General features: G+C 44.1%; 1 protein-coding gene across 3 annotated transcripts in view; it reads left to right on the plus strand.

Annotated features, from left to right (window-relative positions):
- cacna2d3a (calcium channel, voltage-dependent, alpha 2/delta subunit 3a) overlaps positions 1–24,609 on the plus strand; it is a 412,076-nt gene that overhangs the window by 271,143 nt on the left and 116,324 nt on the right. For 2 of the 3 annotated variants that reach the window (XM_055647516.1, XM_055647517.1), the window contains 8 exons: positions 3,861–3,944; positions 8,424–8,495; positions 9,361–9,422; positions 9,528–9,595; positions 12,700–12,745; positions 17,157–17,254; positions 18,021–18,114; positions 20,259–20,354. In XM_055647516.1, the coding sequence (XP_055503491.1) occupies positions 3,861–3,944; positions 8,424–8,495; positions 9,361–9,422; positions 9,528–9,595; positions 12,700–12,745; positions 17,157–17,254; positions 18,021–18,114; positions 20,259–20,354 (620 nt within the window). The remainder of the gene's footprint in view (positions 1–3,860; positions 3,945–8,423; positions 8,496–9,360; positions 9,423–9,527; positions 9,596–12,699; positions 12,746–17,156; positions 17,255–18,020; positions 18,115–20,258; positions 20,355–24,609) is intronic. The other variant, XM_055647518.1, reaches the window with a different exon arrangement.

Raw genomic sequence — 24,609 nt, forward strand, 5'->3', positions numbered from 1 at the left:
GCCGTGAGAATCTCTGTGCCAAATTTGCCCAGGTGACCAGCATGGATCAGGCTGCGGCTCGGTGCATCCTGGAGGACAACCACTGGGTAGAAACGGTGGAAGATAGTGGTCTTCAAATGGGGGTGGTTGGAGAAAGCATCCTGCTTGCCTGCTAGATTTTCACTTACTGTAACTGTAGGAAAAATGTTCCCGATGTTGGGGGAGTTCAGAACCAGGGGTCACAGTAGAAGAATAAAGAAGTAGGCCAGTTAGGACTGAGATGAGGACAAACTTTCTTCACGCAGAGAGTTGTGAATCTGTGGAATCCTCTGCCACAGAAGGCAGTGCAGGCCAATTCACTGGATGTTTTCAAGAGAGAGTTACATTTAGCTCTTGGGGCTAGCGAAATCATGGGGATATGGGGAAAAAACAGGAAAGAGGTACGATTTTAGATGAACAGCCATGATCATGTTGAATGGCAGTGCTGGATTGAAGGGCCGAATGGCCTATTCCTGCATCTATTTTCTATGTTTCTATGCTTGAGTATATGGCAATAAAACTCGACCACTTGATTTTGAAGCATTCATGCATAGTGGAGGTATAATGTAATCATAGAGTGATACAGTGTGAAAACAGGCCCTTCAGCATAACTTGCCCACGCCTGCCAACATGTCCCAGCTACACTATCTGCTTTTGGTCCATATCCCTCCAAACCTGTCCTATCCATGTATCAGTCTAACTGTTTCTTAAATTTTGGGATAGTCCCTGCCTCAACTACCTCCTCTGGCAGCTTGTTCCATACACCCACCACCCTTTGTGTGGAAAAAGTTACCCCTTAAAAAGTCACCTCTTAAAAATCCTTCAAGCAAAAAACATTGAAATCACACTTCTACAATGCACTAAAACATGATTTTAATAAATCAAATTTCAAAAAGTCCCAAAATCTATTAATCTGGAATATACAGGGGATGGGATAAGTATAATATTAAAATGACATGCAAGGTGTCAGGCCGTCTGTCACAACATACAGCCCCGATAACGTATTATTTCCTTCTGTTAAATATTGGGAAGGTAGTACTATAGTTATTTGCCACTCAACTATTATGTTTGTTTACCTCACTGACTATTTCTAAACCCCCCCAACCCCAAATTCTTTTGACAGGTTGAATAGAAATGTCCCCAATCTCATTGTTTTATTAATTGGACATGTAGATGAACATCCTCAAGGAGTGTAATCAGATGGAAACTGATTCAGATGTAATGTTTAAGAGCTTGTTCAAAGAAGCGGCATATTTTAAAGGAGTGACAGAGATACTTGAAGGGGAATGTGTGAGGAGGTTATTATTTGTCTTTAGATTTAGCTTGAACCAGGACAATTGAAGATTCAAAGTTTAATATAATAATTGTGCTGATACTGACTTGAACCAACCACAAAATGAATATCATCCATTCCGGAGGTTTAATTTTTATGATGCCATTTAAACTTGATTTGGATTTCAATCACTTCAATGTAAAAGTAATTGGGAATGGGGAGCATTGGAACATAAATTTGCCCTCGGTAGATATTAACTGTAATATAATAATGTATGCTGGGTAGGTGCAATCAAAACAAAGATCTTTTTATCATTGTTGTGTTATGAATACCACAGAAAATATTATATACTCTCAAGATCACATTTAATAAAATAATATTGCTTAAATATATAGTTATTGGACTTTGCATTTCGGAAAAGTCCCAGCTGAGAGGAAGACAGCAAAATACTGATAATATTGGGGGTGAAAATGACTTCAGGAAAATGAAGGAAATGGTAACAGAATACTTATACAGCTGAGTAAGTCTAATTTTATGGATCAGAAATTGTGTTGAACCAATTGATGACTTCTTTGACAAAGTAACTAGCATGTTAGATAACAAGGAAGCCAATGGATGGAGCATTTGTTGTTACACAAAATTGGTCTGTGAAGTGCTCCATAAAAGATTACCGCATTAGATAAGCACCTGTGGACTTGAACGTAATAGGTTAAGTCCAAGGGGTCAGATATGGGACTTTATGTGTGGGCCAGATATATTGTCAGTGCAGAGGAGCTAGGAGCAAGGCAACGTGTGCGTCCAGAGTCAAGGTCCGGAATGGTGCTAGGTGTGCAGTCAAAGCTGGGACAATGGGAGTGTTCAGCACTGGGAACCTAAGCAGGTAAGCTGCTATGATCAGGGTAGAATAGGGGGCCAGGTGTAAGGCTGGACACAGGGTCAGGAATGAGAGAAGGTATGCAACTGGAGTCAGGGCCAGGAGTAGTATCAGGTGTGCAGTGAGACCCAGGTTGGTCAACATGGGCCAAGTGTTTTATTATAACCTGATTTCCATAATGAATATACTAAGGTCATTCATGTGCTGCACCTGTTGATCAGAGCCTGGCTCTACTGTGGAATGTAATTAGGAATGTAATTTAGCCTCAACTTATTTATAGCTAATCCAATTTAAAGCATAAATATTGCATTCAAGTGTAAGTTAAAATACCTGCTACAGTATGCACCAGATTGCACAATTTCAAGCTGAAAAATGCAAAAGCTCCATACCAATGGTAGGGGGGGGGGGGGGGGGACCCTCCTCCCACCCCCCACCCCCCTCAATTGCTAATTCCCTCAGGCTTGGTCTCTCACAATTTCTCACACACAACTATCACCCAACATTGGCAGCCCTGTGCATGGCCTACAGCAGAGTCCAGTCTAACTGAGCCCCAGGCTGTTGCAGGGCCCACAGCAGGGCCCGGTCTAACTGAGCCTCAGGCTGCTGATGGGCCTCCAGCAGAAGGGAAATGTTAAGACAGTGTAGAGACTAATTTTGGGCACAACCAGATGACCCTTTAATATCTGGATGTGCAGATTATTGTGCATTAGATCTAATTTGTGTGGAACACGTCAGGAACTACTGCAGAACCTGAATAGTAACTTGTGTCATTGCAAGATATACATATTGAGGATAAGACCCGGCTTAGGATCTGTTCTGGTGAAGAATTTAAACAATTTAAATTGCAAATAATTATGCACCCGCCTTTTCTTTGTCATAGGTTTAAGGTGAGGTGATGGGGGAAGATTTAATAGGAACCTAAGGTGTAGTTTTTTCACACAAAGGGTGGGGAGTGGATGGATGGAGCTGCCAGAGGAGGTAGTTGTGTGTAACGTTTAAGAGACGTTATTTAGTCAGGTACACGGATTGGACAAGTTTAGTGGGATGTGGGGCAAATGCAGGCAGGTGGGACTAGTGTAGCTGTCATATGCTGAGAGAATGGAGCGGCTGGGCTTGTATATTCTGGAGTTTAGAAGGATGAGAGGGTATCTTATTGAAACATATAAGATTATTAAGGATTTGGACACGCTAGAGGCAGGAAACATGTTCCCGATGTTGGGGGAGTCCAGAACCAGGGGCCACAGCTTAAGAATAAGGGGTAAGCCATTTAGAACGGAGATGAGGAAACACATTTTCGCACAGAGAGTTGTGAGTCTGTGGAATTCTCTGCCTTAGAGGGCTGTGGAGGCAAGTTCTCTGGATACTTTCATGAGAGAGCTAGATAGGGCTCTTAAAGATAGCGGATAAAGGGAGAAGGCAGGAATGGGGTAGTGATTGTGGATGATCAGCCATGATCACATTGAATGGCGGTGCTGACTCAAAGGGCCAAATTGCCTACTCCTGAACCTATTGTCTAATAACATGTTGGCAGGTGTTGGCAAGTTGGGCCGAAGGGCCTGTTTCCACGCTGTATCACTCTATGTCTCTATATATCATTAATCATTATGTTGCATCCATTTAATCCAACACCCAGGTGGCATTATTAAAGCATGCACATCACATTTAATTAATGGTGATCTCATGTTTTATTTGAAGTATGAAGAAGGAAAAAAGAGGAGGAAGCCCAGCTATAAGAGTGTTGACCTCTCTGAACTTGAATGGGCAGATGTGGATAACATAGTAAGTGACAATATTGTCTGGATGTTTGTTAAAGTTGTGGAACAGCAGCGGTGTCTGGCTTAGTGCTGAACATAGATGGACACAAAATGCTGGAGTAACTCAGCGGGACAGGCAGCATCTCTGGGAAGAAGGAATGGGTGACGTTTGAAGCTGAGACCCTTCTTCAGACTTACACTGAAGATAGACACACCTTCCCTATGAATGATGCTGTTGAGAACAGCAGGTACTTAAAGAGGGACCTGAAGAAGGGTCTCGACCCGAAACATTACCCACTCCTTCTCTCCAGAGATGCTGCCTGTCCCGCTGAGTTACTCCAGCATTTTGTGTCTTTCTTCAGTACAAATTAACTTGCGTATTAAATGTTCTACGGCCTAACAATACAGCAATTACTGGAGCAATGTTAACTTTTTTTTTGCACAAAGGCAGAGATTGTGTACAGACTGTACCAATGGCATAACATGGTATATTAACCAGCTGCATGGGAGAGACTGAAGAAACATAGAAAATAGGTGCAGGAGTAGGCCATTCGGCCCTTCGAGCCTGCACCGCCATTCAATATGATCATGGCTGATCATCCAACTCAGTATCCCGTACCTGCCTTCTCTCCATACCCCCTGATCCCTTTAGCCACAAGGGCCACATCTAACTCCCTCTTAAATATAACCAATGAACTGGCCTCAACTACCTTCTGTGGCAGAGAATTCCACAGATTCACCACTCTCTGTGTGAAAATTGTTTTTCTCATCTCGGTCCTAAAGGACTTCCCTCTTATCCTTAAACTGTGACCCCTTGTTCTCAGTTTAAGGATAAGGGGGAAGAAGAAAGGTCTTGACCCGAAACGTCACCCATTCCTTCTCTCCAGAGATGCTACCTGTCCCACTGAGTTACTCCAGCATTTTGTGTCTATCTTTGGTGTAAATCAGCATCTGCAGTTCCTTCCTCTACACTTTCTTCCCATCATGCTCCTTGTCCATCAGACCAAAGAGCAGATGTACACTTGAACCTTTCCAATCAAATACATCCAAATTCCTGTCATCCATTGCCAGTCGAGGATTCTCTGAAGAACAAGTTTAATCAAAATACGTGGACATTACTGTAATGTGATTTTAGTTTAGTTGAGTTTATTGTCACATGTCCAGTGAAAAGCTTTTGTTGCGTGCTAACCAGTCAGCAGAAAGACAATACATGATTACAATCGATCCATTTACATGATAAGGGACTAATGTTTCGTGCAAGGTAAAGTCATCTAAGTCCGGACAGGAAACTTGTCCAAGGGTCAAGTTTGGAGGTGGATAGTAGTTCAGCATTGCTCTCTAGTTGTAGTAGGATGATTTAGCTGCCTGATAACAGCCAGGAAGAAACTGTCCCTGAATCTGGAGGAGATGATGATTCAGAAGGGTCTGAAGAAGGGTCTCGAACCGAAACGTCACCTATTCCTTTGCTCCATATATGCTGCCTCACCCGCTGAGTTTCTCCAGCATTTTTATCTACCTCTGAATCTGGAGGTGTGCGTTTTCACATTTCTATACCTTTTGCCTGATGGGAGAGGGAGAAGAGGGAATAACCAGGGTACGACTTGACATTGATGATGCTGCTGGCCTTGAGGCAGCGTGAGGTGTAGATGGAGTCAATGGAAAGGTGTTTAAGAGGGAACTGCAGATGCTGGAGAATCGAAGGTTACACAAAAAAAGCTGGAGAAACTCAGCGGGTGCAGCAGCATCTATGAAGCGAAGGAGATAGGCAACGTTTCGGGCCGAAACCCTTCTTGACTGATCGGGGGCGGGGGTGGGTGGGGACAAGAAAGGGAAAAGGAGGAGGAAAGGTGGGGGATTGGACAGCAGGGGGACTGTGTGCATGGACTCTGGGAATTCGATGTTCTGGGTCCAAACAATTTGCTGTTCCTCCAATTTCCGGTTTCGCTTGCATGGAAAGTGTCAATGGAAAGGGTCTTGGCAATTTCTTGCGGTCTGGGGATGGAGCCGTTCCCAAACCGTGCTGTGATGTGTTTTATATTGCTACATCTGTCTTAGCCCAACATATGGAAGAACAACATTCATTAAAATCAATTAGTTCTATTAATTAAAAAATATCAATCAGTCAAGGAAGGGTCTTGACCCAAGATGTCACCCATTCCTTTTCTCCAGAGATGTTGCCTGTTCCGCTGAGTTACCTTGGCATTTTGTGTCTATCTTCGGTGTATACCAGCATCTGCAGTTCCTTCCAAAGTTGTTGGAAGCATTTGTGAAGAAAATAGGAGCAGTTATTTTTGTATTGAGTCCTTTTTTCACCAATAACCAGAGATGTACAAGCAGAAACCAGAACCACTTTTCTATCAAAGGCACACATTAGTAAATAGTGAGAGTGATGTGGATAATCAGTTGGATACCTCCAACCCAAACTCACCCACAAAGCCGAACACTGGCTGGGATAACGCAGGGCTAGAAGGAAATGTCCTGACCATATGTGTTCCTCTGAGGATTCCTTAGCAGTCTTATCTAACGTACACGCCAAACACTTTAACTCCCCCTCCCATTCCTACAGACCTTTCTGTCCGAGGTCTCCTCCATTGTCAGAGTGAGGCTAAATGCAAATTGGAGGAACAGCATCTCATATTTTGCTTGGGCAGCTTACAGCCCAGTGGTATTTCACTTCAGGTAGCCCCGGCATTCCCTCTCTCTCTATCCCTCCCCCACCCAAGTTTTACCAGCTTCAAAGTCGTCTTGTTGAGTCTCATTGGCTATATTTGTTCTCACCATGACAACAGCTAACAATAGCCTGTTTCCTTTATCATTGTTACTTTTTTTGCATATCTTTAATTCATTTGTTCTATATCTCTCTACATCTCCATCTATATTTCTCGTTTCCCTCTCCCCTGACTCAGTCTGAAAAAGGGTCTTGTCCCAAAACGTCACCGATTCCTTCTCTCCAGAGATGCTGTCTGACCCGCTGAGTTATTCTAGCTCTTTGTGTCCATCTTCGGTTTTAACCAGCATCTGCAGTTCACAAGTTCACAAGCTCACAAATTATAGGAGTAGAATTAGGCCATTCGGCCCATCAAGTCCACTCCGCCATTCAATCATGGCTGATCTCTGCCTCCTAATACCATTTTACTGCCTTCTCCCCATAACCCTTGACACCCCTTCTAATCAAGAATTTGTCTATCTCTGCCTTAAAAATATCCACTGACTTAGCCTCCATAGCCCTCTGTGGCAATGAGTTCCCTCTGACTAAAGAAGTTCCTCCTTACCTCCTTTTTAAAGGAGCGTCCTTTAATTCTGAGGCTATGACCTCTGGTCCTAGACTCTCCCACCAGTGGGAACACCTCTCCACATCCACTTTATCCAAGCCTTTCATTATTCTGTAAGGTTCAACGAGGTCTCCCATCAACCTTCTAAACTCCAGCAAGTACAGGCCCAGTGATGTCAAATGCTCATCATATGCTAACCCACTCTTTCCGGGAATCATTCCTGTAAACCTCCTCTGGACCCTCTCCAGAGCCAGCACATCCTTCCTACAGTTCCCATACACATACACATAAACCTGCCAGCCTCCAACTCTGTACTAAAGCTGACTGCCATATGATGTACAATATCAAACCTAAAAACGATCTCACTGGTTGTAAAACTCTTTGAGTTGGGCCCTAAGGACCCTATATATATTCATTCTGGATATTTGTTCCTATTGATTTTATTCTTCAGCAGATTTACGCTGAGTTTCAGATTGTGTCCAGTTGTTCTCTGATTCACTAGCAGATTGTTTCCTTGCGTGGTCCTTCACATATTGATTCTCTTCTGCATTTGTATTCCTTGATTAGATCTACTGCAGCTTTTCAAAGACCAAGGAATTGAAGCCAAATTTATAAATCCAATCAACATACTTTCACTGTTTATCCCCTTCATTGTTCTGGTTCATCAGCATTGAAGGTTTTTCAAAGCATTCCAGAGATGTGCTGCACAAACTGTCAAACTCCAGCTTGAGTGTAATCAAGGTTCTGTTTAACTGAAACATCACTTTCTCTTTTCTCAATTCCACCGCGCTACAGCTAAAGTCCCAGATTTTTGTTTAGTATTTAGTTTTAGTTTTAGAAAGGCAGCGCAGAAACTGGTCCTTCGGCCCACCGAGTCCACACCGACCAGCGATCCCTGCACACTAACACAATCCTAGACACAGCTATATTTAAGAGGGAGTTAGATGTGGCCCTTCTGGCTAAGGGGATCAGGGGGTATGGAGAGAAGGCAGGTACGGGATACTGAGTTGGATGATCAGCCATGATCATATTGAATGGCGGTGCAGGCTCGAAGGGCCGAATGGCCTACTCCTGCTCCTAATTTCTATGTTTCTATGTTTCTATGTTTCACACTAGGGACAATTTGCATTTGAAGGAATGGGTGATGTTTTGGGTCGAGACCCTTCTTAAGACTCTGTGACAACAGTTGCCGAGGTCCTGTGAGAATATTAATAATTTGCTCTGTTTCACAGCTGCGTAATGATATGGTCAGCAGGAACACGGGGAAGTTTTCAATGGAAGTGAAGAAGACAGTGGAGAAAGGGGTAAGGTATTTCACCCTCTCTCACTAAACCAAAACCAACTGTGTACCAAACTGTGTACGAAGGAACTGCAGATGCTGGTTTAAACCAAAGCTGGAGCAACTCAGCGGGGCAGGCAGCATCTCTGGGGAGAAGGAATGGGTGATATTTTGGGAGAGACCCTTCTTCAGACTCAAGGGACTTGATCCGAAACATCACCCATTCCTTCTCTCCAGACATACTGCCTGTCCCGCTGAGTTACTCCAGCTTTTTGTGTTTTGTACCAAACTGTTCTGTAATTATACTAATGAGTAGCATGATAACTTTAGAGACATTTCTTTAGGTAAAGTCCAGTAAAGTCTGATCAAAGATAGTCAGAGGATCTCCAATGAGGTAGATAGTAGCTCAGGACTGCTCTCTAGTTGTTGGTAGGATGATTCAGTTTCAGTTTATTGTCACGTGTACCGAGGTACAGTGAAAAGCTTTTATGTTGCGTGCTAACCAGTCAGCAGGAAGACTGTACATGATTACAATCAAGTCATTCACTGTGTAAGGTCATAAGGTCATAAGTGATAGGAGCAGAATTAGGCCATTTGGCCCATCAAGTTCAATCATGGCTGATCTATCTCCCCCTCCTAACCCCATTCTCCTGCCTTCTCCCCATAACCTCTGACACCCGTACTAGTCAAGAATCCATTAATCTCTGCCTTACAAATATCCATTGACTTGGCCTCCTGTGTACAGATGCATTACAGTGTTTAGTGTTCAGCTGCCTGCGAACAGTGGGAGTTGCATGATTTATGGATATAGCAGCACAAACTGAGACGTGTACCATCTCCAGTAATGTGTCTGCCTGCGTGTGACCTCTCCTGTTATATTTCCCACTTAGAATCGAGTCCTTGTGATGACAAACGATTACTATTACACTGACATCAAAGGCACTCCATTCAGGTAAGTTTTCATCATTTTTCCTACTTACTCAGCTTATTTTAGAATTGAGCTGAGAGGTTAGTTGGTGCCGGCCAACGTGTAATCCTTCCGCTCTTCTGTCTGCAGTCTAGGTGTGGCTCTGTCCAGAGGTCACGGGAAGTACTTCCTACAGGGAAACGTCACGCTGGAAGAAGGTACGGTTAAAGCTGAAACGTAATGCTGCAAGTATGAGCACAATAGAGAATGCAAGCTTCATAATCATGCAGGGAATAGGGGTGTTACTTTAATGAACCCGATGTTGGGGGGGTCCAGAACCAGGGGTCACAATTTAAGAATAAGGGGTCGTCCATTTAAGACTGAGATGAAGAAAAACATTTTCACCCAGACAGTTGTGAATCTGTGGAATTCTCTGCCACAGAAGGCAGTGGAGGCCAATTCACTGGATGTTTTCAAGAGAGAGTTAAATTTAGCTCTTAGAGCTAACGGGATCGAAGGATATGGGGGAAAAAACCGGAATGGGGTACTGATTTTGGATGATCGGCCATTATCATATTGAATGGCGGTGCTGGCTCGAAGGGCCGAATGGCCTACTCCTGCACCTACTTTTCTATGTTATGTAAGGATGGTTAAAGCTATGATGTAATGCTGGATATATGAGCAGCAAAATCCTAGCAGATTAGAGAATGCAAGGTTCATAACGATGCAGGAAATAGAGGTGTTACTTTAATATAATGTGTCGGTGTGGTGTGCACCAAACATCCATTGTGCCCAGTGAATCACAAGTGATGGTTCAGGGGGGTTCGGATGCCCCCTCTGACTTCCAGACAGCCCTTGCTTTCTCTCTCCATCCCCTCCCCCTTCCCAGTTCTCCCACCAGTCTTAAGGGCCTGTCCCATGATGTGAGTTTATCCAAGAGCTTTCCCGAGTTGAAAAAAAAATCTAACTGATGGTAAGTACATAGAATGTATGTAGCGGGTACGTCGGAGCTCGTGGATGTGACGTAGCGGCTCGTAACGCTAACGGCAGGTACTCGGGAAATGCGGTAACTCGTGAAGTTTTTTCAACAGTGTGAAAAATTTCCAAGAGTAAAAAAATACTCGTGATGAAGTACCACGAGTTAGATTTTTTTTTTAAACTCGGGAGAGCTCTTGGGTAAACTGGCATCGTGGGTCAGGCCCTTTACTGTCTCTGTCTACAATCCATCTCTGTCCCGCCCTCTCCCCTGACATCAGTCTGAAGAAGGGTCTCGACCTGAAACCTCACCCATTCCTTCTCTCCAGAGATGCTGCCTGTCTCACTGAGTTACTCCAGCACTTTGTATCTACCCCCTATGACTTTTCTTTCCAATAAAGTACAGAGTAAATAACAAATAAAATGATCCAGGTTATCTACAGGCTACTGAGGTATTAACACCTAGTTTTGCCAATGATATTTTCAGCAGAGCATCAGTGTGTCTTTTGCATGACTTACATGATTTATAGATAAACATACACAGACTTGTATGAAATTGATATTAGTGGTTTAATGGGGAATTTAAATCAGTCATTTAATTGGAAATTAATATCAGTGGTTGAATTTCCTATTTGCTGGACTATCTATTTCCAGCACAATCTAGCCAATGTTGGTTGGTCCACAATTATAGTCATAAATTTTCCTCAAGAATCTCAATCAAGAAAACATCATATCCTGTTCAATCTCTAAAGTTATTTGCAATAAGTGTCAGATGTTGATTAATATTTTCACGGTTCTGACTAACAATGCCAAAGTACCTGGAACCTCATATGCTCATGAATGTGCGAGCTAGAACTGGCCATTCGGCCCTTCATGTCTGCTCCACAATTCAATAAAACGGCGACTGATCTTTGACCTCAGAACCACTAGTTTTACACGAACCGTACATTTCTTCGTTCCATGAATATCCCAAGATCCTCTAACATTGGCCTTGAACATGAAGAGCCACTGAGCCAATGCAACCCTCCATGACCATGCTTTAACCCAGACTCACTACCACAGCCATGTGTGTTTTCTTGCTGCTTGCCTGGGCCTTCATCTTCTGTCCAGAGGCTTCCAACTCTGGTTCTCCAACTAGTTTCACTGTCCTCCTGATTAAATATTACTGATTGTGCCTCGTTGTCACCTTCTCCTCAGCTCACAATTTACCATTCTACATCTTCCTGGATTATCGTTCCCTTTCACCTGTGTTTGTACATCTTACCCTTCCATATCTCTGTCTCCCTCTCCCCTGACTCTCAGTCTGAAGAAGGGTCTCGACACGAAACGTCACCCATTCCTTCTCTCCACAGATGCTGCCTGACCCGCTGAGTTATTCCAGCATTTTGTGACTATCTTGGGTGGATACATTTCTTCTTACATAGAAACATAGAAAATAGGTCCAGAAAGAGGCCATTCGGCCATATGAGCCATTCACTATGATCATGACTGATCATCCAAAATCAGTATCCTATTCCTGCTTTTTCCCCATATCCCTTGATTCCTTCAGCCCTAAGAGCTAAATCTAACTCTCTCTTGAAAACATCCAGTGAATTGGCCTCCACTGCCTTCTGTGGCAGAGAATTCCCCAGATTCACAACCCTCTGGGTGAAAATATTCTTCCTTACCTCAGTCCTAAATTACCTACCAGGCACCCCTTATTCTTCGAATGATTACATTCATATCAGCAGGTTTTAATTACAATTCCTTTTAGACGAAGAGCCACAAACTGAATGTGAGATTAAACGCACGTCTATGTATAAAACAGATCCACACGGCAAACAAGGTGACATTTCAGAGTCTTTATTGTAAGATTTATTATAGTTTGAGAGACCACTCTTGACATATTTAATTTGCCTGATGTGGTACAAGCATTATTAAAACCCATATCTGTATAACATGGTAAATTACAAGGTTGGCCCCACAATACAGCAGAACATTCTATCCCAATGCATTAGATCCTGTGGTCATTGTTGAATACTGTTCAGAGAAATTCCAGAGAGGATCTTACTCAAGGTGATAAAGAGCTCAAATAAATAAATGCTGTTTCATGTCTTAAACATTATTGATTGTAGTAATGTAGAAACAAAGAACTGCAGATGCTGGTTTATACCAGAATCATTTATTAGCTAATGGCAATTAATAGTGGATGCTAATTCCAAGGACAGGAAATTGTGTAAATATTAGTGTTGCCGTTATGATAGCAGGAGCAGAGAGGTTTAACAATCAGACACTGATTGGTGATGTTCTATGTGATCATTGATCAATGGTGTTGGCTCTTTAACATGTTGACTTTCTCCACATTCAGGTTTACATGACCTGGATCATCCCGACTTAACGTTGATGGAGGAATGGTGAGACACTGTGCTGTAAATGGCTAGGGCAGAGGACATCACAACAGCTGCCAATAGACTGTTCAAGTCCATTTGAATTTCCATTGACATGTTGCCTAAAGTACAAGTTGGTAACATCACCTTCAGGCTTGTATCTCTAAAATCAATTATAGAGTCATAGAGTGATACAGCTTAGAAACAGGCCCTTCGGCCTAACTTGCCCACATCGACCAACATGCCCCATCTACACTAGTCCCACCTGCCTGCATTTGGCGCATATTCCTCTAAACTATCCATGTACCTGTCCAAATGTTTCACTTTGAAGAATTGTATAAAAGACACTGCAGGAATAGTGTGGGCGAATTCAATGTGAAATCGGGTATAGAAGTGGAAATAAATTGAAAATAAGAAGGTTTCAGTTGAGTTCATTGTCACGTGTATCGAGGTACAATGAAAAGTTTTTGTTGCGTTCTATCCAGTCAGTCGAAGGACAATACATGGTTAATACAGAATTGCAACTATTTGTTTTCACTGCTGAACTTTCCACAATGATTACACTTTATGCCGTGCAATGGTTTACGTTTAATAATAAGGTCATAAGATCATAAGGGATAGTAGAGTTAGGCCATTCGGCCTATCGTCTACTCTGCCATTCAATCATGGCTGATCTATCTTTCCCTCCTTACCCCATTCTCCTGCCTTCTCCCCATAACTTCTGACACCTGTACTAATCAGGAATCTATCTATCTCTGCCTTAAAAATATCCACTGACTTGGCCTCCACAGCCTTGTGTGGCGATGGATTCCAGATTCACCACCCTCTGACTACTTCTCCTCATCTTCTTCCTAAAAGAACGGCCTTTAATTCTGATTTAGGTTTATTACTGTCACGTGTACCGAGGTACAGTAAAAAGCTTTATTCTGCACGCTATCCAACCAAATGAGATAATACTGTACATAAACACAATCAAGTCAAACTCCAGTCCAACAGGTAGAGCAAAGGGGAAGATACAGAGTGCAGGATATAGTTCTCAGCATCGTAGCGCATCAGTTCCAGAGACAAAGTCCAATGTCCGCAATGGGGTAGAGGTGAATCGGACAGTATCCTAGCTTATGGAAGGACCGTTCAGAAGCCTGATAACAGAGGGGCAGAAGCTGCGCGCTTTCAAGCTTCTGTACCTTCTGCCGGACAGGAGCGGGGAGAAGAAGGAATATCTGGGGTGAGAAATGTCTTTGATTACGTTGGCTGCTTTCCTGAGGCAGCGTGAAGTGTAGATGGAGTCAATGATAGCGGGCCTGATCTGTGTGATGGACTGGGCTACATCCACAACTCTGCAATAAGCTAAACTGAACTGAATTTTATTCAGTCCCGCTGAGTTACTCCAGTTTTTTGTGTCTATCATTGGTCCCCACAATACTGATTGCAAAAGCTGGATGTATAGCTGGGAGCTGGGAAGGAACAGACAGAACAGATCTACTGTTTAAGAGGGAACTGCAGATGTTGGAAAATCGAAGGTAGACAAAAATGCTGGAAAAACTTAGCGAGTGAGGCAGCATCTATAGAGCGAAGGAATAGGCAACGTTTCGGGTCGAGACCCTTCACCCAGTCTGAAGAAAGGTCTCGACCTGAAACGTTGCCTACTGTATCCGTTGTTCAAGATGTGGACTCTGATACATCAGTGAGACCAAACGCAGACTGGGCGATCGTTTCACGGAACACCTTCGCTCAGCCCACCTGGACCTCCCTGATTTCCGGTTGCCAAACACTTTAATTCTCCTTCCCATTCCTACACAGACCTTTCTGTCCTAGCTCTCCTCCATTGTCAGAGTGAGGCTAAATGCAAACTGGAGGAACAGCATCTCATATTTCTCTTGGGCAGCTTATACCCCAGTGGTATGAATATTGATTTCTCTCACTTCAGGTAGCCCCGGCATTCCCTCTCTCTCTATCCCTCCCCCACCCAAGTCGCACCAGCTTCTCATTTTCACCCAACAAACAGCTAACAAAGGCCTCTTTCCTTTATCATCGTTATTTGTTGCACATCTTTCATTCATTGGTCTTTATCTCTCTACATCACCGTCTAAATCTCACGTTTCCCTTAACCGTGACTTTCCCGAAATGTCACCCATTCCTTCTCTCCAGAGATGCTGTCGGTCGCGCTGAGTTACTCCAGCACTGTGTGTCTATCTTTGGTTTAAACAAGCATCTATGGTTCTTTCCTACACAAGGAACAGACTGTGTTTCGCATCTTGCCAACAGCTCCCACAGCCCATGTTGAGTGGCCTGGCTGCAGTCAGTCTTTGCTGCAAAGTTGCTATCTGAATTCAGCAACTTCTCCTCGAGATCTGCAGCATCTGTGGGCTGCGGTAACAGCTTTATAAAGCAAAGAAAGTTATGTTGTATAAATAAAACTACGGATTAATAATAATAATGACCTAATTAAAACATACAGAATAGTGAGAGGCTTGGATAGAGTGGATGTGGAGAGATGTTTCCACTAGTGCGAGAGTCTAGGACTAGAGGTCACAGCCTCAGAATTAAAGGATGTTTCTTCAGGAAGAAGATGAGGAGAAATTTCTTCAGAGGGTGGTGAATCTGTGGAATTCTTTGCCACAGAAGGTTGTGGAGGCCAAGTCAGTGGATAAGGCAGAGATAGATTGATTCTTGATCAGTACGGGTGTCAGAGGTTATGGGGAGAAGGCAGGAGAATGGGGTTAGGAGGGAGAGATAGATCAGCCATGATTGAATGGTGGAGTAGACGATGGGCTGAATGGCCTAATTCTACTCTTATCACTTATGACCTTATGAAAAGATGAACTAAACACAAGGTTGAGAATGGTCCTGACCTGAAAGCTGTCTGTCCATTCCCATGGACCTCCAGCACTCTGTGTTTTACACAAGCACTGTAATGTTTTAAAGACATTTGGCAATATTTCCTCGGGAAAATATGCTCGATGTTGGTGAAATGAATTATTCAGGGCCGGAGATGGGGCTGAGCAGTAATTCTGATTTACACGATTGAAACCATTCAGTCACTGACCTTTGATGCAATAACATGGGATAATGAGCTGAAGTTTACAACACTAGGGTGTGATCTGCCACACTGCAGCTGGTGAGTGAGCTCTGCTGGAGTTCATCTTCATCTACACCATGTCAACATAGAACAGAATACTATTCCTAAACCCCACTCTCGTATCTGCCTCCACCACTACCCCTGGCAGCACATTCCACGCACCCACCACCCTCCTCCACCACTACCCCTGGCAGCACATTCCACGCACCCACCACCCTCATCAGGTCATATAAGTGATAGCAGTCGGCTCATCAAGTCTACTCCGCCATCCAATCATGGCTGATCTATCTCTCCCTCTTAACCTCATTCTCCAGCCTTCTCACCATAACCTCTGACACCCGTACTAATCAAGAATCTATCTTTCTCTGCCTCTAAAATATCCACTGACTTGGTCTCTACAGCCTTTTGTGGCAAAGAATTCCACAGATTCACCACCCTCTGGCTGAAAACATTCTTCCTCATCTCCTTGAGGAACTTCCTTTAATTCTAGAAGACCTCTAGTCCTAGACTCTCCCACTAATGGAAACATCCTCTCCACATCCAGTCTATCCAGGCCTTTCACTATTCGGTATGTTTCAATGAGGTCCCTCCTCATTCTTCTAAACTCCAGCGAGTACAGGCCCAGTGCCGACAAACTCATTCATTCCTGGAATCATTCTTATAAACCTCCTCTGGACTCTCTCCAGATCCAACACATCCTTCCTCAGATCTGGGACCCAAAATTGCTCACAGTATTCCAAAAGCGGCCTGACCAGCGCCTTATAGAGCCTCAGCATTACATCCCTATTTTTGTATACAAGCCCTCTTGAAATAAATGCTAGCATTGAGTTTGCTTTCCTTTCTACGAGGTCCCCATCATCCCTCTAAACACTGTGTAAAGAACCTGCCCACACATCTTTAAACGTTGCCCATCTCACCTTAAACCAATCCCCTCAAGTCAAGACCGGGGCTCTGGTGGACCAGTACCAAACGTTGCTGTCAATTTTACTAACGAGCAAATGTTAACAACCTGCCTGTTACTAACTGACAATCAAACCGGGGGGAGAATATTCACTGCTGCTCTTTATTCTGGACAATTTAGTTTAGTTTAGAGATCCAGCGTGGAAACAGGTCCGTCAGCCCACCGAGTCCACAGCGACCAGCGATCCCTGAACATTAACACTATCCTACACACACTAGGGACAATTTACTCCAAAACCAAGCCAATTAACCTACAAGCCTGTAGGTCTTTTAAGTGTGGGAGGAAACGGAAGATCTCGGAGAAAACCCACGCATTTTATGGCAATAGCAAATGTTGACACCTGTGATATGTTTATGGAGGCGTTTGTCATTAACACTATGGATAATCTCTGCTTTCAGGATCTACTGTGATACCGATTTACATCCTCAGCATCGTAACCTCCTTCAGCTTGAAGCTGTCAAACTCTTCCTCTCTGGCAAGGAGCCGCTTCTACAGTGTAAGTCAAACTGTATTGTCACGCCTTCACTTAGTGCCGGAGGAACTCAGCGGCTCACACAGCATTAGGGGCGGCACGGTGACACAGCGGTAGAGTTGCTGCCTCACAGCGCCAGAGACCCGGGTTCCATCCTGACTATGGGTGCTGTCTGTTCTCCCCTTGACCTCCGTGGGTTTTCTCCACTTTACTCCTGCATTCCAAAGATGTACAGGTTTGTAGGTTGATTGGCTTGGTGTAAATGTAAATTGTCCCTAGTATGTGCAGGATTGCATTAGTATGCAGGGATCGCTGGTCGGCATGGATTCGGTGGGCTGAAGGGTCTGTTTCCACGCTGAATCTCTAAACTAAACTAACCTGCGGAGGGAGGGACAGGCAACGTTTCAGGTCGGAACTCTTCTTCACACTGATTCCTCCAGGTGCTCTGCTTTCCTCCCACAGAGCCATACAGCACAGAGCCATAAGCCATTAAGAACAGATGAGGAAACACTTTTTGACTATTGCCTATTGACCCAAATCTCACTAAACCTCTTGTATGCGTGTAACTGTCCAAATGTCTTTTAAATGCTGGGAAACATGGAAACATAGACAATAGGTGCAGGAGTAGAGGCCATTCGGCCCTTCGAGCCTGCACCATTCGCCATTCAATATGATCACGGCTGATCATCCAGAATCAGTACCCCGTTCCTGCTTTCTCCCCATATCCCTTCTCCCAATGATCATAAAATGGAAAATAGAGAAAATAAATGTTTTAATGTTCCCTGTGCAGGTGACAAGGAATTAATCCAGGAAGTGCTTTTTGATGCTGTGGTCTCTGCCCCTCTGGAAGCCTACTGGACCAGCCTAGCTCTCAATAGATCTGAGTGAGTATTTAACCGCAGAGATTATTTATAGGTAGGGCTTGCTGGCTAGCATGCACTCGATGGGCCGAACAGCCTGTTTCCGTGCAGTATGATTGTGTTCTTTTTGCACAGAAAATGGATAGATAATAAATGATAAGCCCACCACAAGGCTCAGATCCCAAACATTAAGCTTAGTTTAGTTGAGTTTATTGTCCCGTGTACCGAGGTAGGGTGAAAAGCTTTTTTGTTGCATGACAACCAGTCAGGAGAAGGACAATACATGATTATAATTGAGCATCGACAGTGTACAGCTACAGGATAAAGGAAGTGATGTTTAGTGCAAGGTGTAGTCCAATTAAAGATAGTCCAAGGGTCTCCAATAAGGTAGATGGGAGGTCAGGACTGACTGCTCTCTAGTTGGTGATGGTATGGTTCAGTTGCCTGGTCAAAATAAGAATATCTTGTATTACATTAGGTCTTTCAACTATTGGGCGACACGGTGGCGTAGCGGTAGAGTGGCTGCCTCACTCAGTGGTGCCCGAGACCCAGGTTCAATCCTGACCTCGGGTGCTGCCTCTTTGGAGTTTGAACGTTCTCCCTGTGACCGCGTGGGTTTCCTCTGGGTGCTCTGGTTTCCTACAACATTCCAAAGACTTGCGGGATTGTAGGTTAATTGTCCCTCTGTAAATTTCCCCTAGTGTGTAGGGAGTGGATGAGAAAGTGGGATATCTAGTGTGAGCGGGTGGTCGCTGGTCAGTGTGGACTCGATGGGCTGAAGGGCCTGTTTCCATGCTGGATCTCTAAACTAAACTATTGTATTAGTTATTGTTTCCCACTTCACCCACCTGTACTCTGCTGCCAATTCCACTTATTCCACATTGTCTGCCTCCAGTCTGATGAGCACTCTGTTCATAAGGTCATGTCATAGAAATCGAACTAAGCCATTCGGCCCATCAACTCTACTCCGCCATTCAATCATGGCTGATCTATCTCTCCCTCCTAACCCCATTCTCCTGCCTTCTAGCCATAACCTCTGACACCCATACTAATCAAGAATCTATCTATCTCTGCCTTAAAAATATCCACTGACTTGTGGCCTCCACAGCCTTCTGTGGCAAGGAATTTCACAGATTCACCACCCTTTGACTAAATTGATTGCTCCTCATCACCTTTCTAAAGGAACGTCCTTTAATTTTGAGGCTGTGACCTCTAGTCCTAGACTCTCCCACAGGTGGAAACATCTTCTCCACATCCACTCTATCCAGGCCTTTCACTCTTCTGCACGTTTCAATGAGGTGTTTCGAAGCTGTTGTTGCTTTGTTCGTTCCTGATGATGTTTCTGGCCCGTGGAGCCATGGTTGAGTTGTCCCCAGTGAGCAGATAGACAATGTAAAGCTTCTCCTACACGGCCACCTGAATAGTCATAAACACCAACAATAAATGCACCCATGGAACAGTCAAATCCTCCCGTCTCGGCCCGAAACGTCACCCATTCTATCTCGTCAGAGATGCTGCCTGTCCCACGGAGCTACTCCAGCATTTTGTGTCTATCTTCCAGTCTCTATCCATCAAACTATTAGTCTCAGTCTAACAGGGGAAGGAGTTGTACAGTTTGATATCCACAGGGGGAAAGGATTTCCTGTAGCGTTCTATGCTGTATCTTAGTGGAACCAGTCTGTTGCTGAAGGTATGTCTCCATGGCAACTACAGAAGCTGGGGGGGGTGTAGAGTGGGGAATAAGCAGATTGTGGGAGAGGGGGTGATCAAGGGGTTGTGGAAGCAGCAGGGGAGTAATGGTGGGGGTGAACGGAGTCCCTGAAGGTGGTGAGCAGGGTGGATGGTGGTGACAAGTTCTCTAACTGGACCAGCTGGAGTAGTTTAGTATATTATCACATGTACCGAGGTACAGTGAAATGCTTCTGTTGCGTGCTAACCAGTCAATGGAAAGACAATACATGATTACAGTCGTTATTTCTGCCCTCCTTGTCCTTAATGTCTTTATATAGTTTGCATGTTCTTTTAGCTGAGTTTATTCTTTGTAATATTGCCAGCTGTATATTGTGTACTTTGACCAAGTATCTTGTTGTTTCCAGTGAGGTACGGTTTCCACTTTAGCACTGACGTCCATGCTAACTCTACACTTTATGCTGAATGTTTTCCTCCAGGAACGCTGACAAGGGAGTGGAAGTTTCTTTCTTGGGAACCCGCTCGGGCCTAACTCGAGTCAACCTGTTTGTCGGGCCGGAACAGCGCAGTGACCAGTAAGCTTCATCGCATCTCTTTCACACCTAAATCTGACCAGTTCCTTATGCACCTTCTTACAGGAAAGGAGCAACAACACTGAGCTATTTATTGAACCAAGGAGCCAATACTTTCATTCAAGAGATTGGTTTCAGAATTATTGTGTTATTCAATGAAAGTATTGTCACAGAAACTTACAACACAATAGTGGTTTCTTGTCAAATATGGACAACACAATGAAGTTCTTGTCCATGCAGACAAAGTTGCCCCATTTGCCTGCATTTGGTCCTTATCTCTTTCCTATCCAAGTGTATTTTAAATGTTGTTATGGTCACTGCCTCAACTACCTCCTTTGGCAGCTCACTCCATATACTTTGTGAAAAAGGTGCTTTCTCCTCTCTCCTCAAACCTGTGTTCTCCAGTTCTTGATTTCCCTACCCTGCAGAAAAATGACTGTGCACCACCGATCTATTACCCTCATGATTTGATACACCTCTATAAGATCCCCCCTCGTCTCCCTTCACTCCAAGAAATAAAGTCCTCTCCTGCCCAACCTCTCCCTTGAGTCTTGGCACCATCCTTACAAATATTCTCCAATCAGAAGAAGGGTCTCGACCCGAAACGTCACCCAATCCTTCTCTCCAGAGATAGTGCCTGTCCCGCTGAGTTTTTGTGTCTTTCTCATATTAAGTTCAGTTGAATTTAATTTTGTTGTGTGCTAACCAGTCAGCAGAAAGACAATACATGATTACAATCGAGCCATTCACAGTGTACAGATACATGATAGGGAAATAAGGTTTAGTGCAAGGTAAAGCCAGCAAAGTCCGATCAAAGACAGTCCAAGGGTCCCCGATGAAGTAGACAGTAGTTCAGCGCTGCTCTCTAGTTGGTGAGAGGATGATTCAGTTGCCTGATAACAGCTGGGAAGAAATTGTCCCTGAATCTGGAGGTGTGTGTTTTCACACTTCTATATCATTTGTCTGTGAACTGGACACAATACTCAGTGCAGTCTCACCAACATCTTACACAACTGTAATGTAACGACCTGACTTCTATACTTCTTATTTTAATAATAAGGGGTACACCATTTAAAACGGAGATGAGGAAAAACATTTTCACCCAGAGAGTTGTGAATCTGTGGAATTCTCTGCCTCAGAGGGCGGTGGAGACCAGTTCTCTGGATGCTTTCAAGAGAGAGTTAGGTAGAGCTCTTAAAGATAGCGGAGTCAAGGGATATGGGGAGAAGGCAGGAACGGGGTACTGATTGGGGATAATCAGCCATGATCACAGTTAATGGGGGTGCTGGCTCGAAGGGCTGAATGGCCTCCTCCTGCACCTATTGTCTATTGTCTTGACCTACTTCCCAGAGCCCTGATGAATGCCAGTGTATGAAGGTTCACCTCCCTGTCTGCCTGTCACATTCACAGTGATGATTATGTGTCCGTGAAGGATAAAACGGCTCATACACTGGCAATAACGCTCAGAAATATAACTATGAATGAAATGAGAAAGACTTACAGATGATTTCTGAATTAGTTTCCAGATTTTTATAACCATATAAACCTGGGAACTAATTCTGAAATCATCTGTATATATTTCCATTGCCGTGTATTTGTAACTATCCTTGTTGGCTTTCCCCCAGATCTTTTGTAACTATACTGGCTCGCATCATGAAGGGAATTGATTCAATCAGTAGAAATGAAAAAAATATGAAATATAAAATCGTTGAAAATATCGCTGATTATCACAGCTATCCCTAAAGACCTTAAACACTTTCCTCCAGTGTTCGAGTTGCTAGGACGTTGCATTCGGTAGGTTTAGGGGAATTTATATAAGTAAATGTAATGGTTATTCCACTCCAGAGATTTCCATTGATGAAGCTATGATAGCCTCACACAGAACAGAAGCACTCTATCTTCTTGTGCGGCTACTTCTGCTGTTCAAGGTCTTGCCATAACTGTCTACTTCCCCATTTTTCTGCTCTGTATTACCACATCTCAAAGACAAAAGCCACTTTATTATGACAATAATATGTGTGTGGAACGGTGGTGCAACGGTAGAGTTGCTGCTTCACAGTGCCAGAGAGCCGGGTTCCATCCTGACTACGGGTGCTGTCTGTACATTCTCCCTGTGACCTGTGTGGGTTTTCTCTGAGATCTTCAGTTTCCTCCCACACTCCAAAGACGTACTGGTATGTAGGTTAATTGGCTTGGTAAATGTAAATTGTCCCTAGTGTGTGAAGGGTAGTGCCAATGTGCGGAGATTGCTGGTCGGTGCGGACTCGGTGGGCCGAAGGGCTTTTTCCGCGCTGTATCTCTAAGCTAAAGTCCACTTTAAAATTAGCGGGGAGATGGAGTTTGCTGAATAATTGCCAGTGTGACCACAGCGGAGACCTAGACCGTGACATTCATTATTGATGGTGATGTATTCAGGATCATTGAAGTCCTCCACACTAACAACAAATCTTTTCCTTCAGTTGATGTTTCTTATTCATTTGCATTGAGCTTGTGCACACAGCAAAGTTTGCAACTGGCAACTAAAGGGCCTGTCCCACCAGCATGTGACTGCATGCGGCGAGCGCAACCAAACGTGGCGGCTTGAGGCGTACGGCCTCGCGGGGCCGGTCCCACTTCCAACCGCGGAGCCGACATCACACTCACCAATCAGCTGGGCAGGAGGCGGGCCGACTGAATTTGGACGTCGCACGGCGTCGGGCGGTTACGTCATCACGCAACGGCACGCCAGGTGGTGACATCATCGCGCAACGCCATGCGCTAGGCGTACGCCATCAAGATGCTGCGTACGGCGTCCAGACGCTGCGTACGGCCTCAATGCAGCTGCGGGCCGACAGGCCGTTGCCGCACGGGATTTTGGGACAGTGTCAGTTTTACGGAGCCCCGCGCAATGTCTGGACCAGCCCCGCACAACTCCATACGGCTCCGGCAATCAAAGTGGGACTGGCCCCGCGAGGCCGTACGGCTCAAACAACCACGTTAGGTCGCACTCGCCGCATGCAGTCGCATGCTGGTGGGACAGGCCCTTAAGTGTGTAGAGCAAGGGAATCATCTTTGCTTCCTTGCTGTGATTTTTACTGAGTGTGCTAATGGTTGGTTCAGTAAGTTGACTTTATTTTATTTTAGTTTAGTTTAGAGATTCAGCGCAATTAACCTACAAACCTGTACATCTTTGGAGTATGGGAGGAAAGTGAAGATCTCAGAGAAAATCCACGTAGGTCACAGGGAGAACGTGCAAACTCCGTACAGACAGCACCCGTAGTCAGGATCGAACCCAGATCTCCGGCGTTGTAAGCCTTGTAAGGCAGCAACTCTACCGCTGTGCCACCTAAAGATGTGAGACAAAGTCACGGAATTTGGGAACGACATTGGTCTAACCCGTAACTTTCACATCGTGCAGGCTCTGGTTCATTGGAATGTAAACAGAGTAATTGTATCTTGATGAAAGGTGAGCTTTAGATGCATATTACTGTTTCCTTTCTGTTTGCGTGAAAGGTGAGGAACTAATGCCTTGACTACGTGGTGTGAACGGCCACTATATTATTCCAAGGCCAGGAACTGGTGAAGCTTGATGAATTGTATATTCAAAGGCAGGGCATACACACACATGGTCTTTGTTAAATCCAGTTACCTTAACAAGAAGTCGAATGAAGTTGACATTTGTATTGTATTTCAAAAAAGCAAGTGATTGCCACCTGGAAAGTGATTTTATTTAAAAACACAGGAGAAAGTAGGAGGAGTTTGTGAGAATTGTGTTGGGAATTAATTTTCTGGCCTTGTTACATATTGAGTACAAAGTCTTTAGGAATCCCCTGTCCCCACCTGTTTTATCCTGCCACTGGATAGATTTCCATTTGTACGGAAACCCAGATATTAATCAGCACACGTCTCGACACTTTATCATTTCAGTAGGTTTATAGCACTTTAAACCCTCACACATAAACCCTGCCCTATAATGCCTTTACACATCCAACAACTTCAAAGGCTGTCAAAAGAATTCAGACTGCAGGAAGAATCATTAAAGTTCATATTCAAAGTGCAAATCTTAAAAATCAATATGTTCAAACGATTGTGTAAATGAGTTTGTTTGATCTTTTTTGGTATTAATCATAGTGATTCCCATCTAACGTAAACCGGTGACATTCATCTGTGTGTCTGAGTGATAAAATGGGATCATGTAAAGTAAATGTTTTCAGTGTCCTTAATTTCCCATTAACTGTACGTCCACGACACAAACTCAGCATGGTGTTTTACAGTATCA

Source organism: Leucoraja erinacea, chromosome 16 (assembly GCF_028641065.1).
Source record: "Leucoraja erinacea ecotype New England chromosome 16, Leri_hhj_1, whole genome shotgun sequence".
Classification (NCBI taxonomy): Eukaryota; Metazoa; Chordata; class Chondrichthyes; order Rajiformes; family Rajidae; genus Leucoraja; species Leucoraja erinaceus.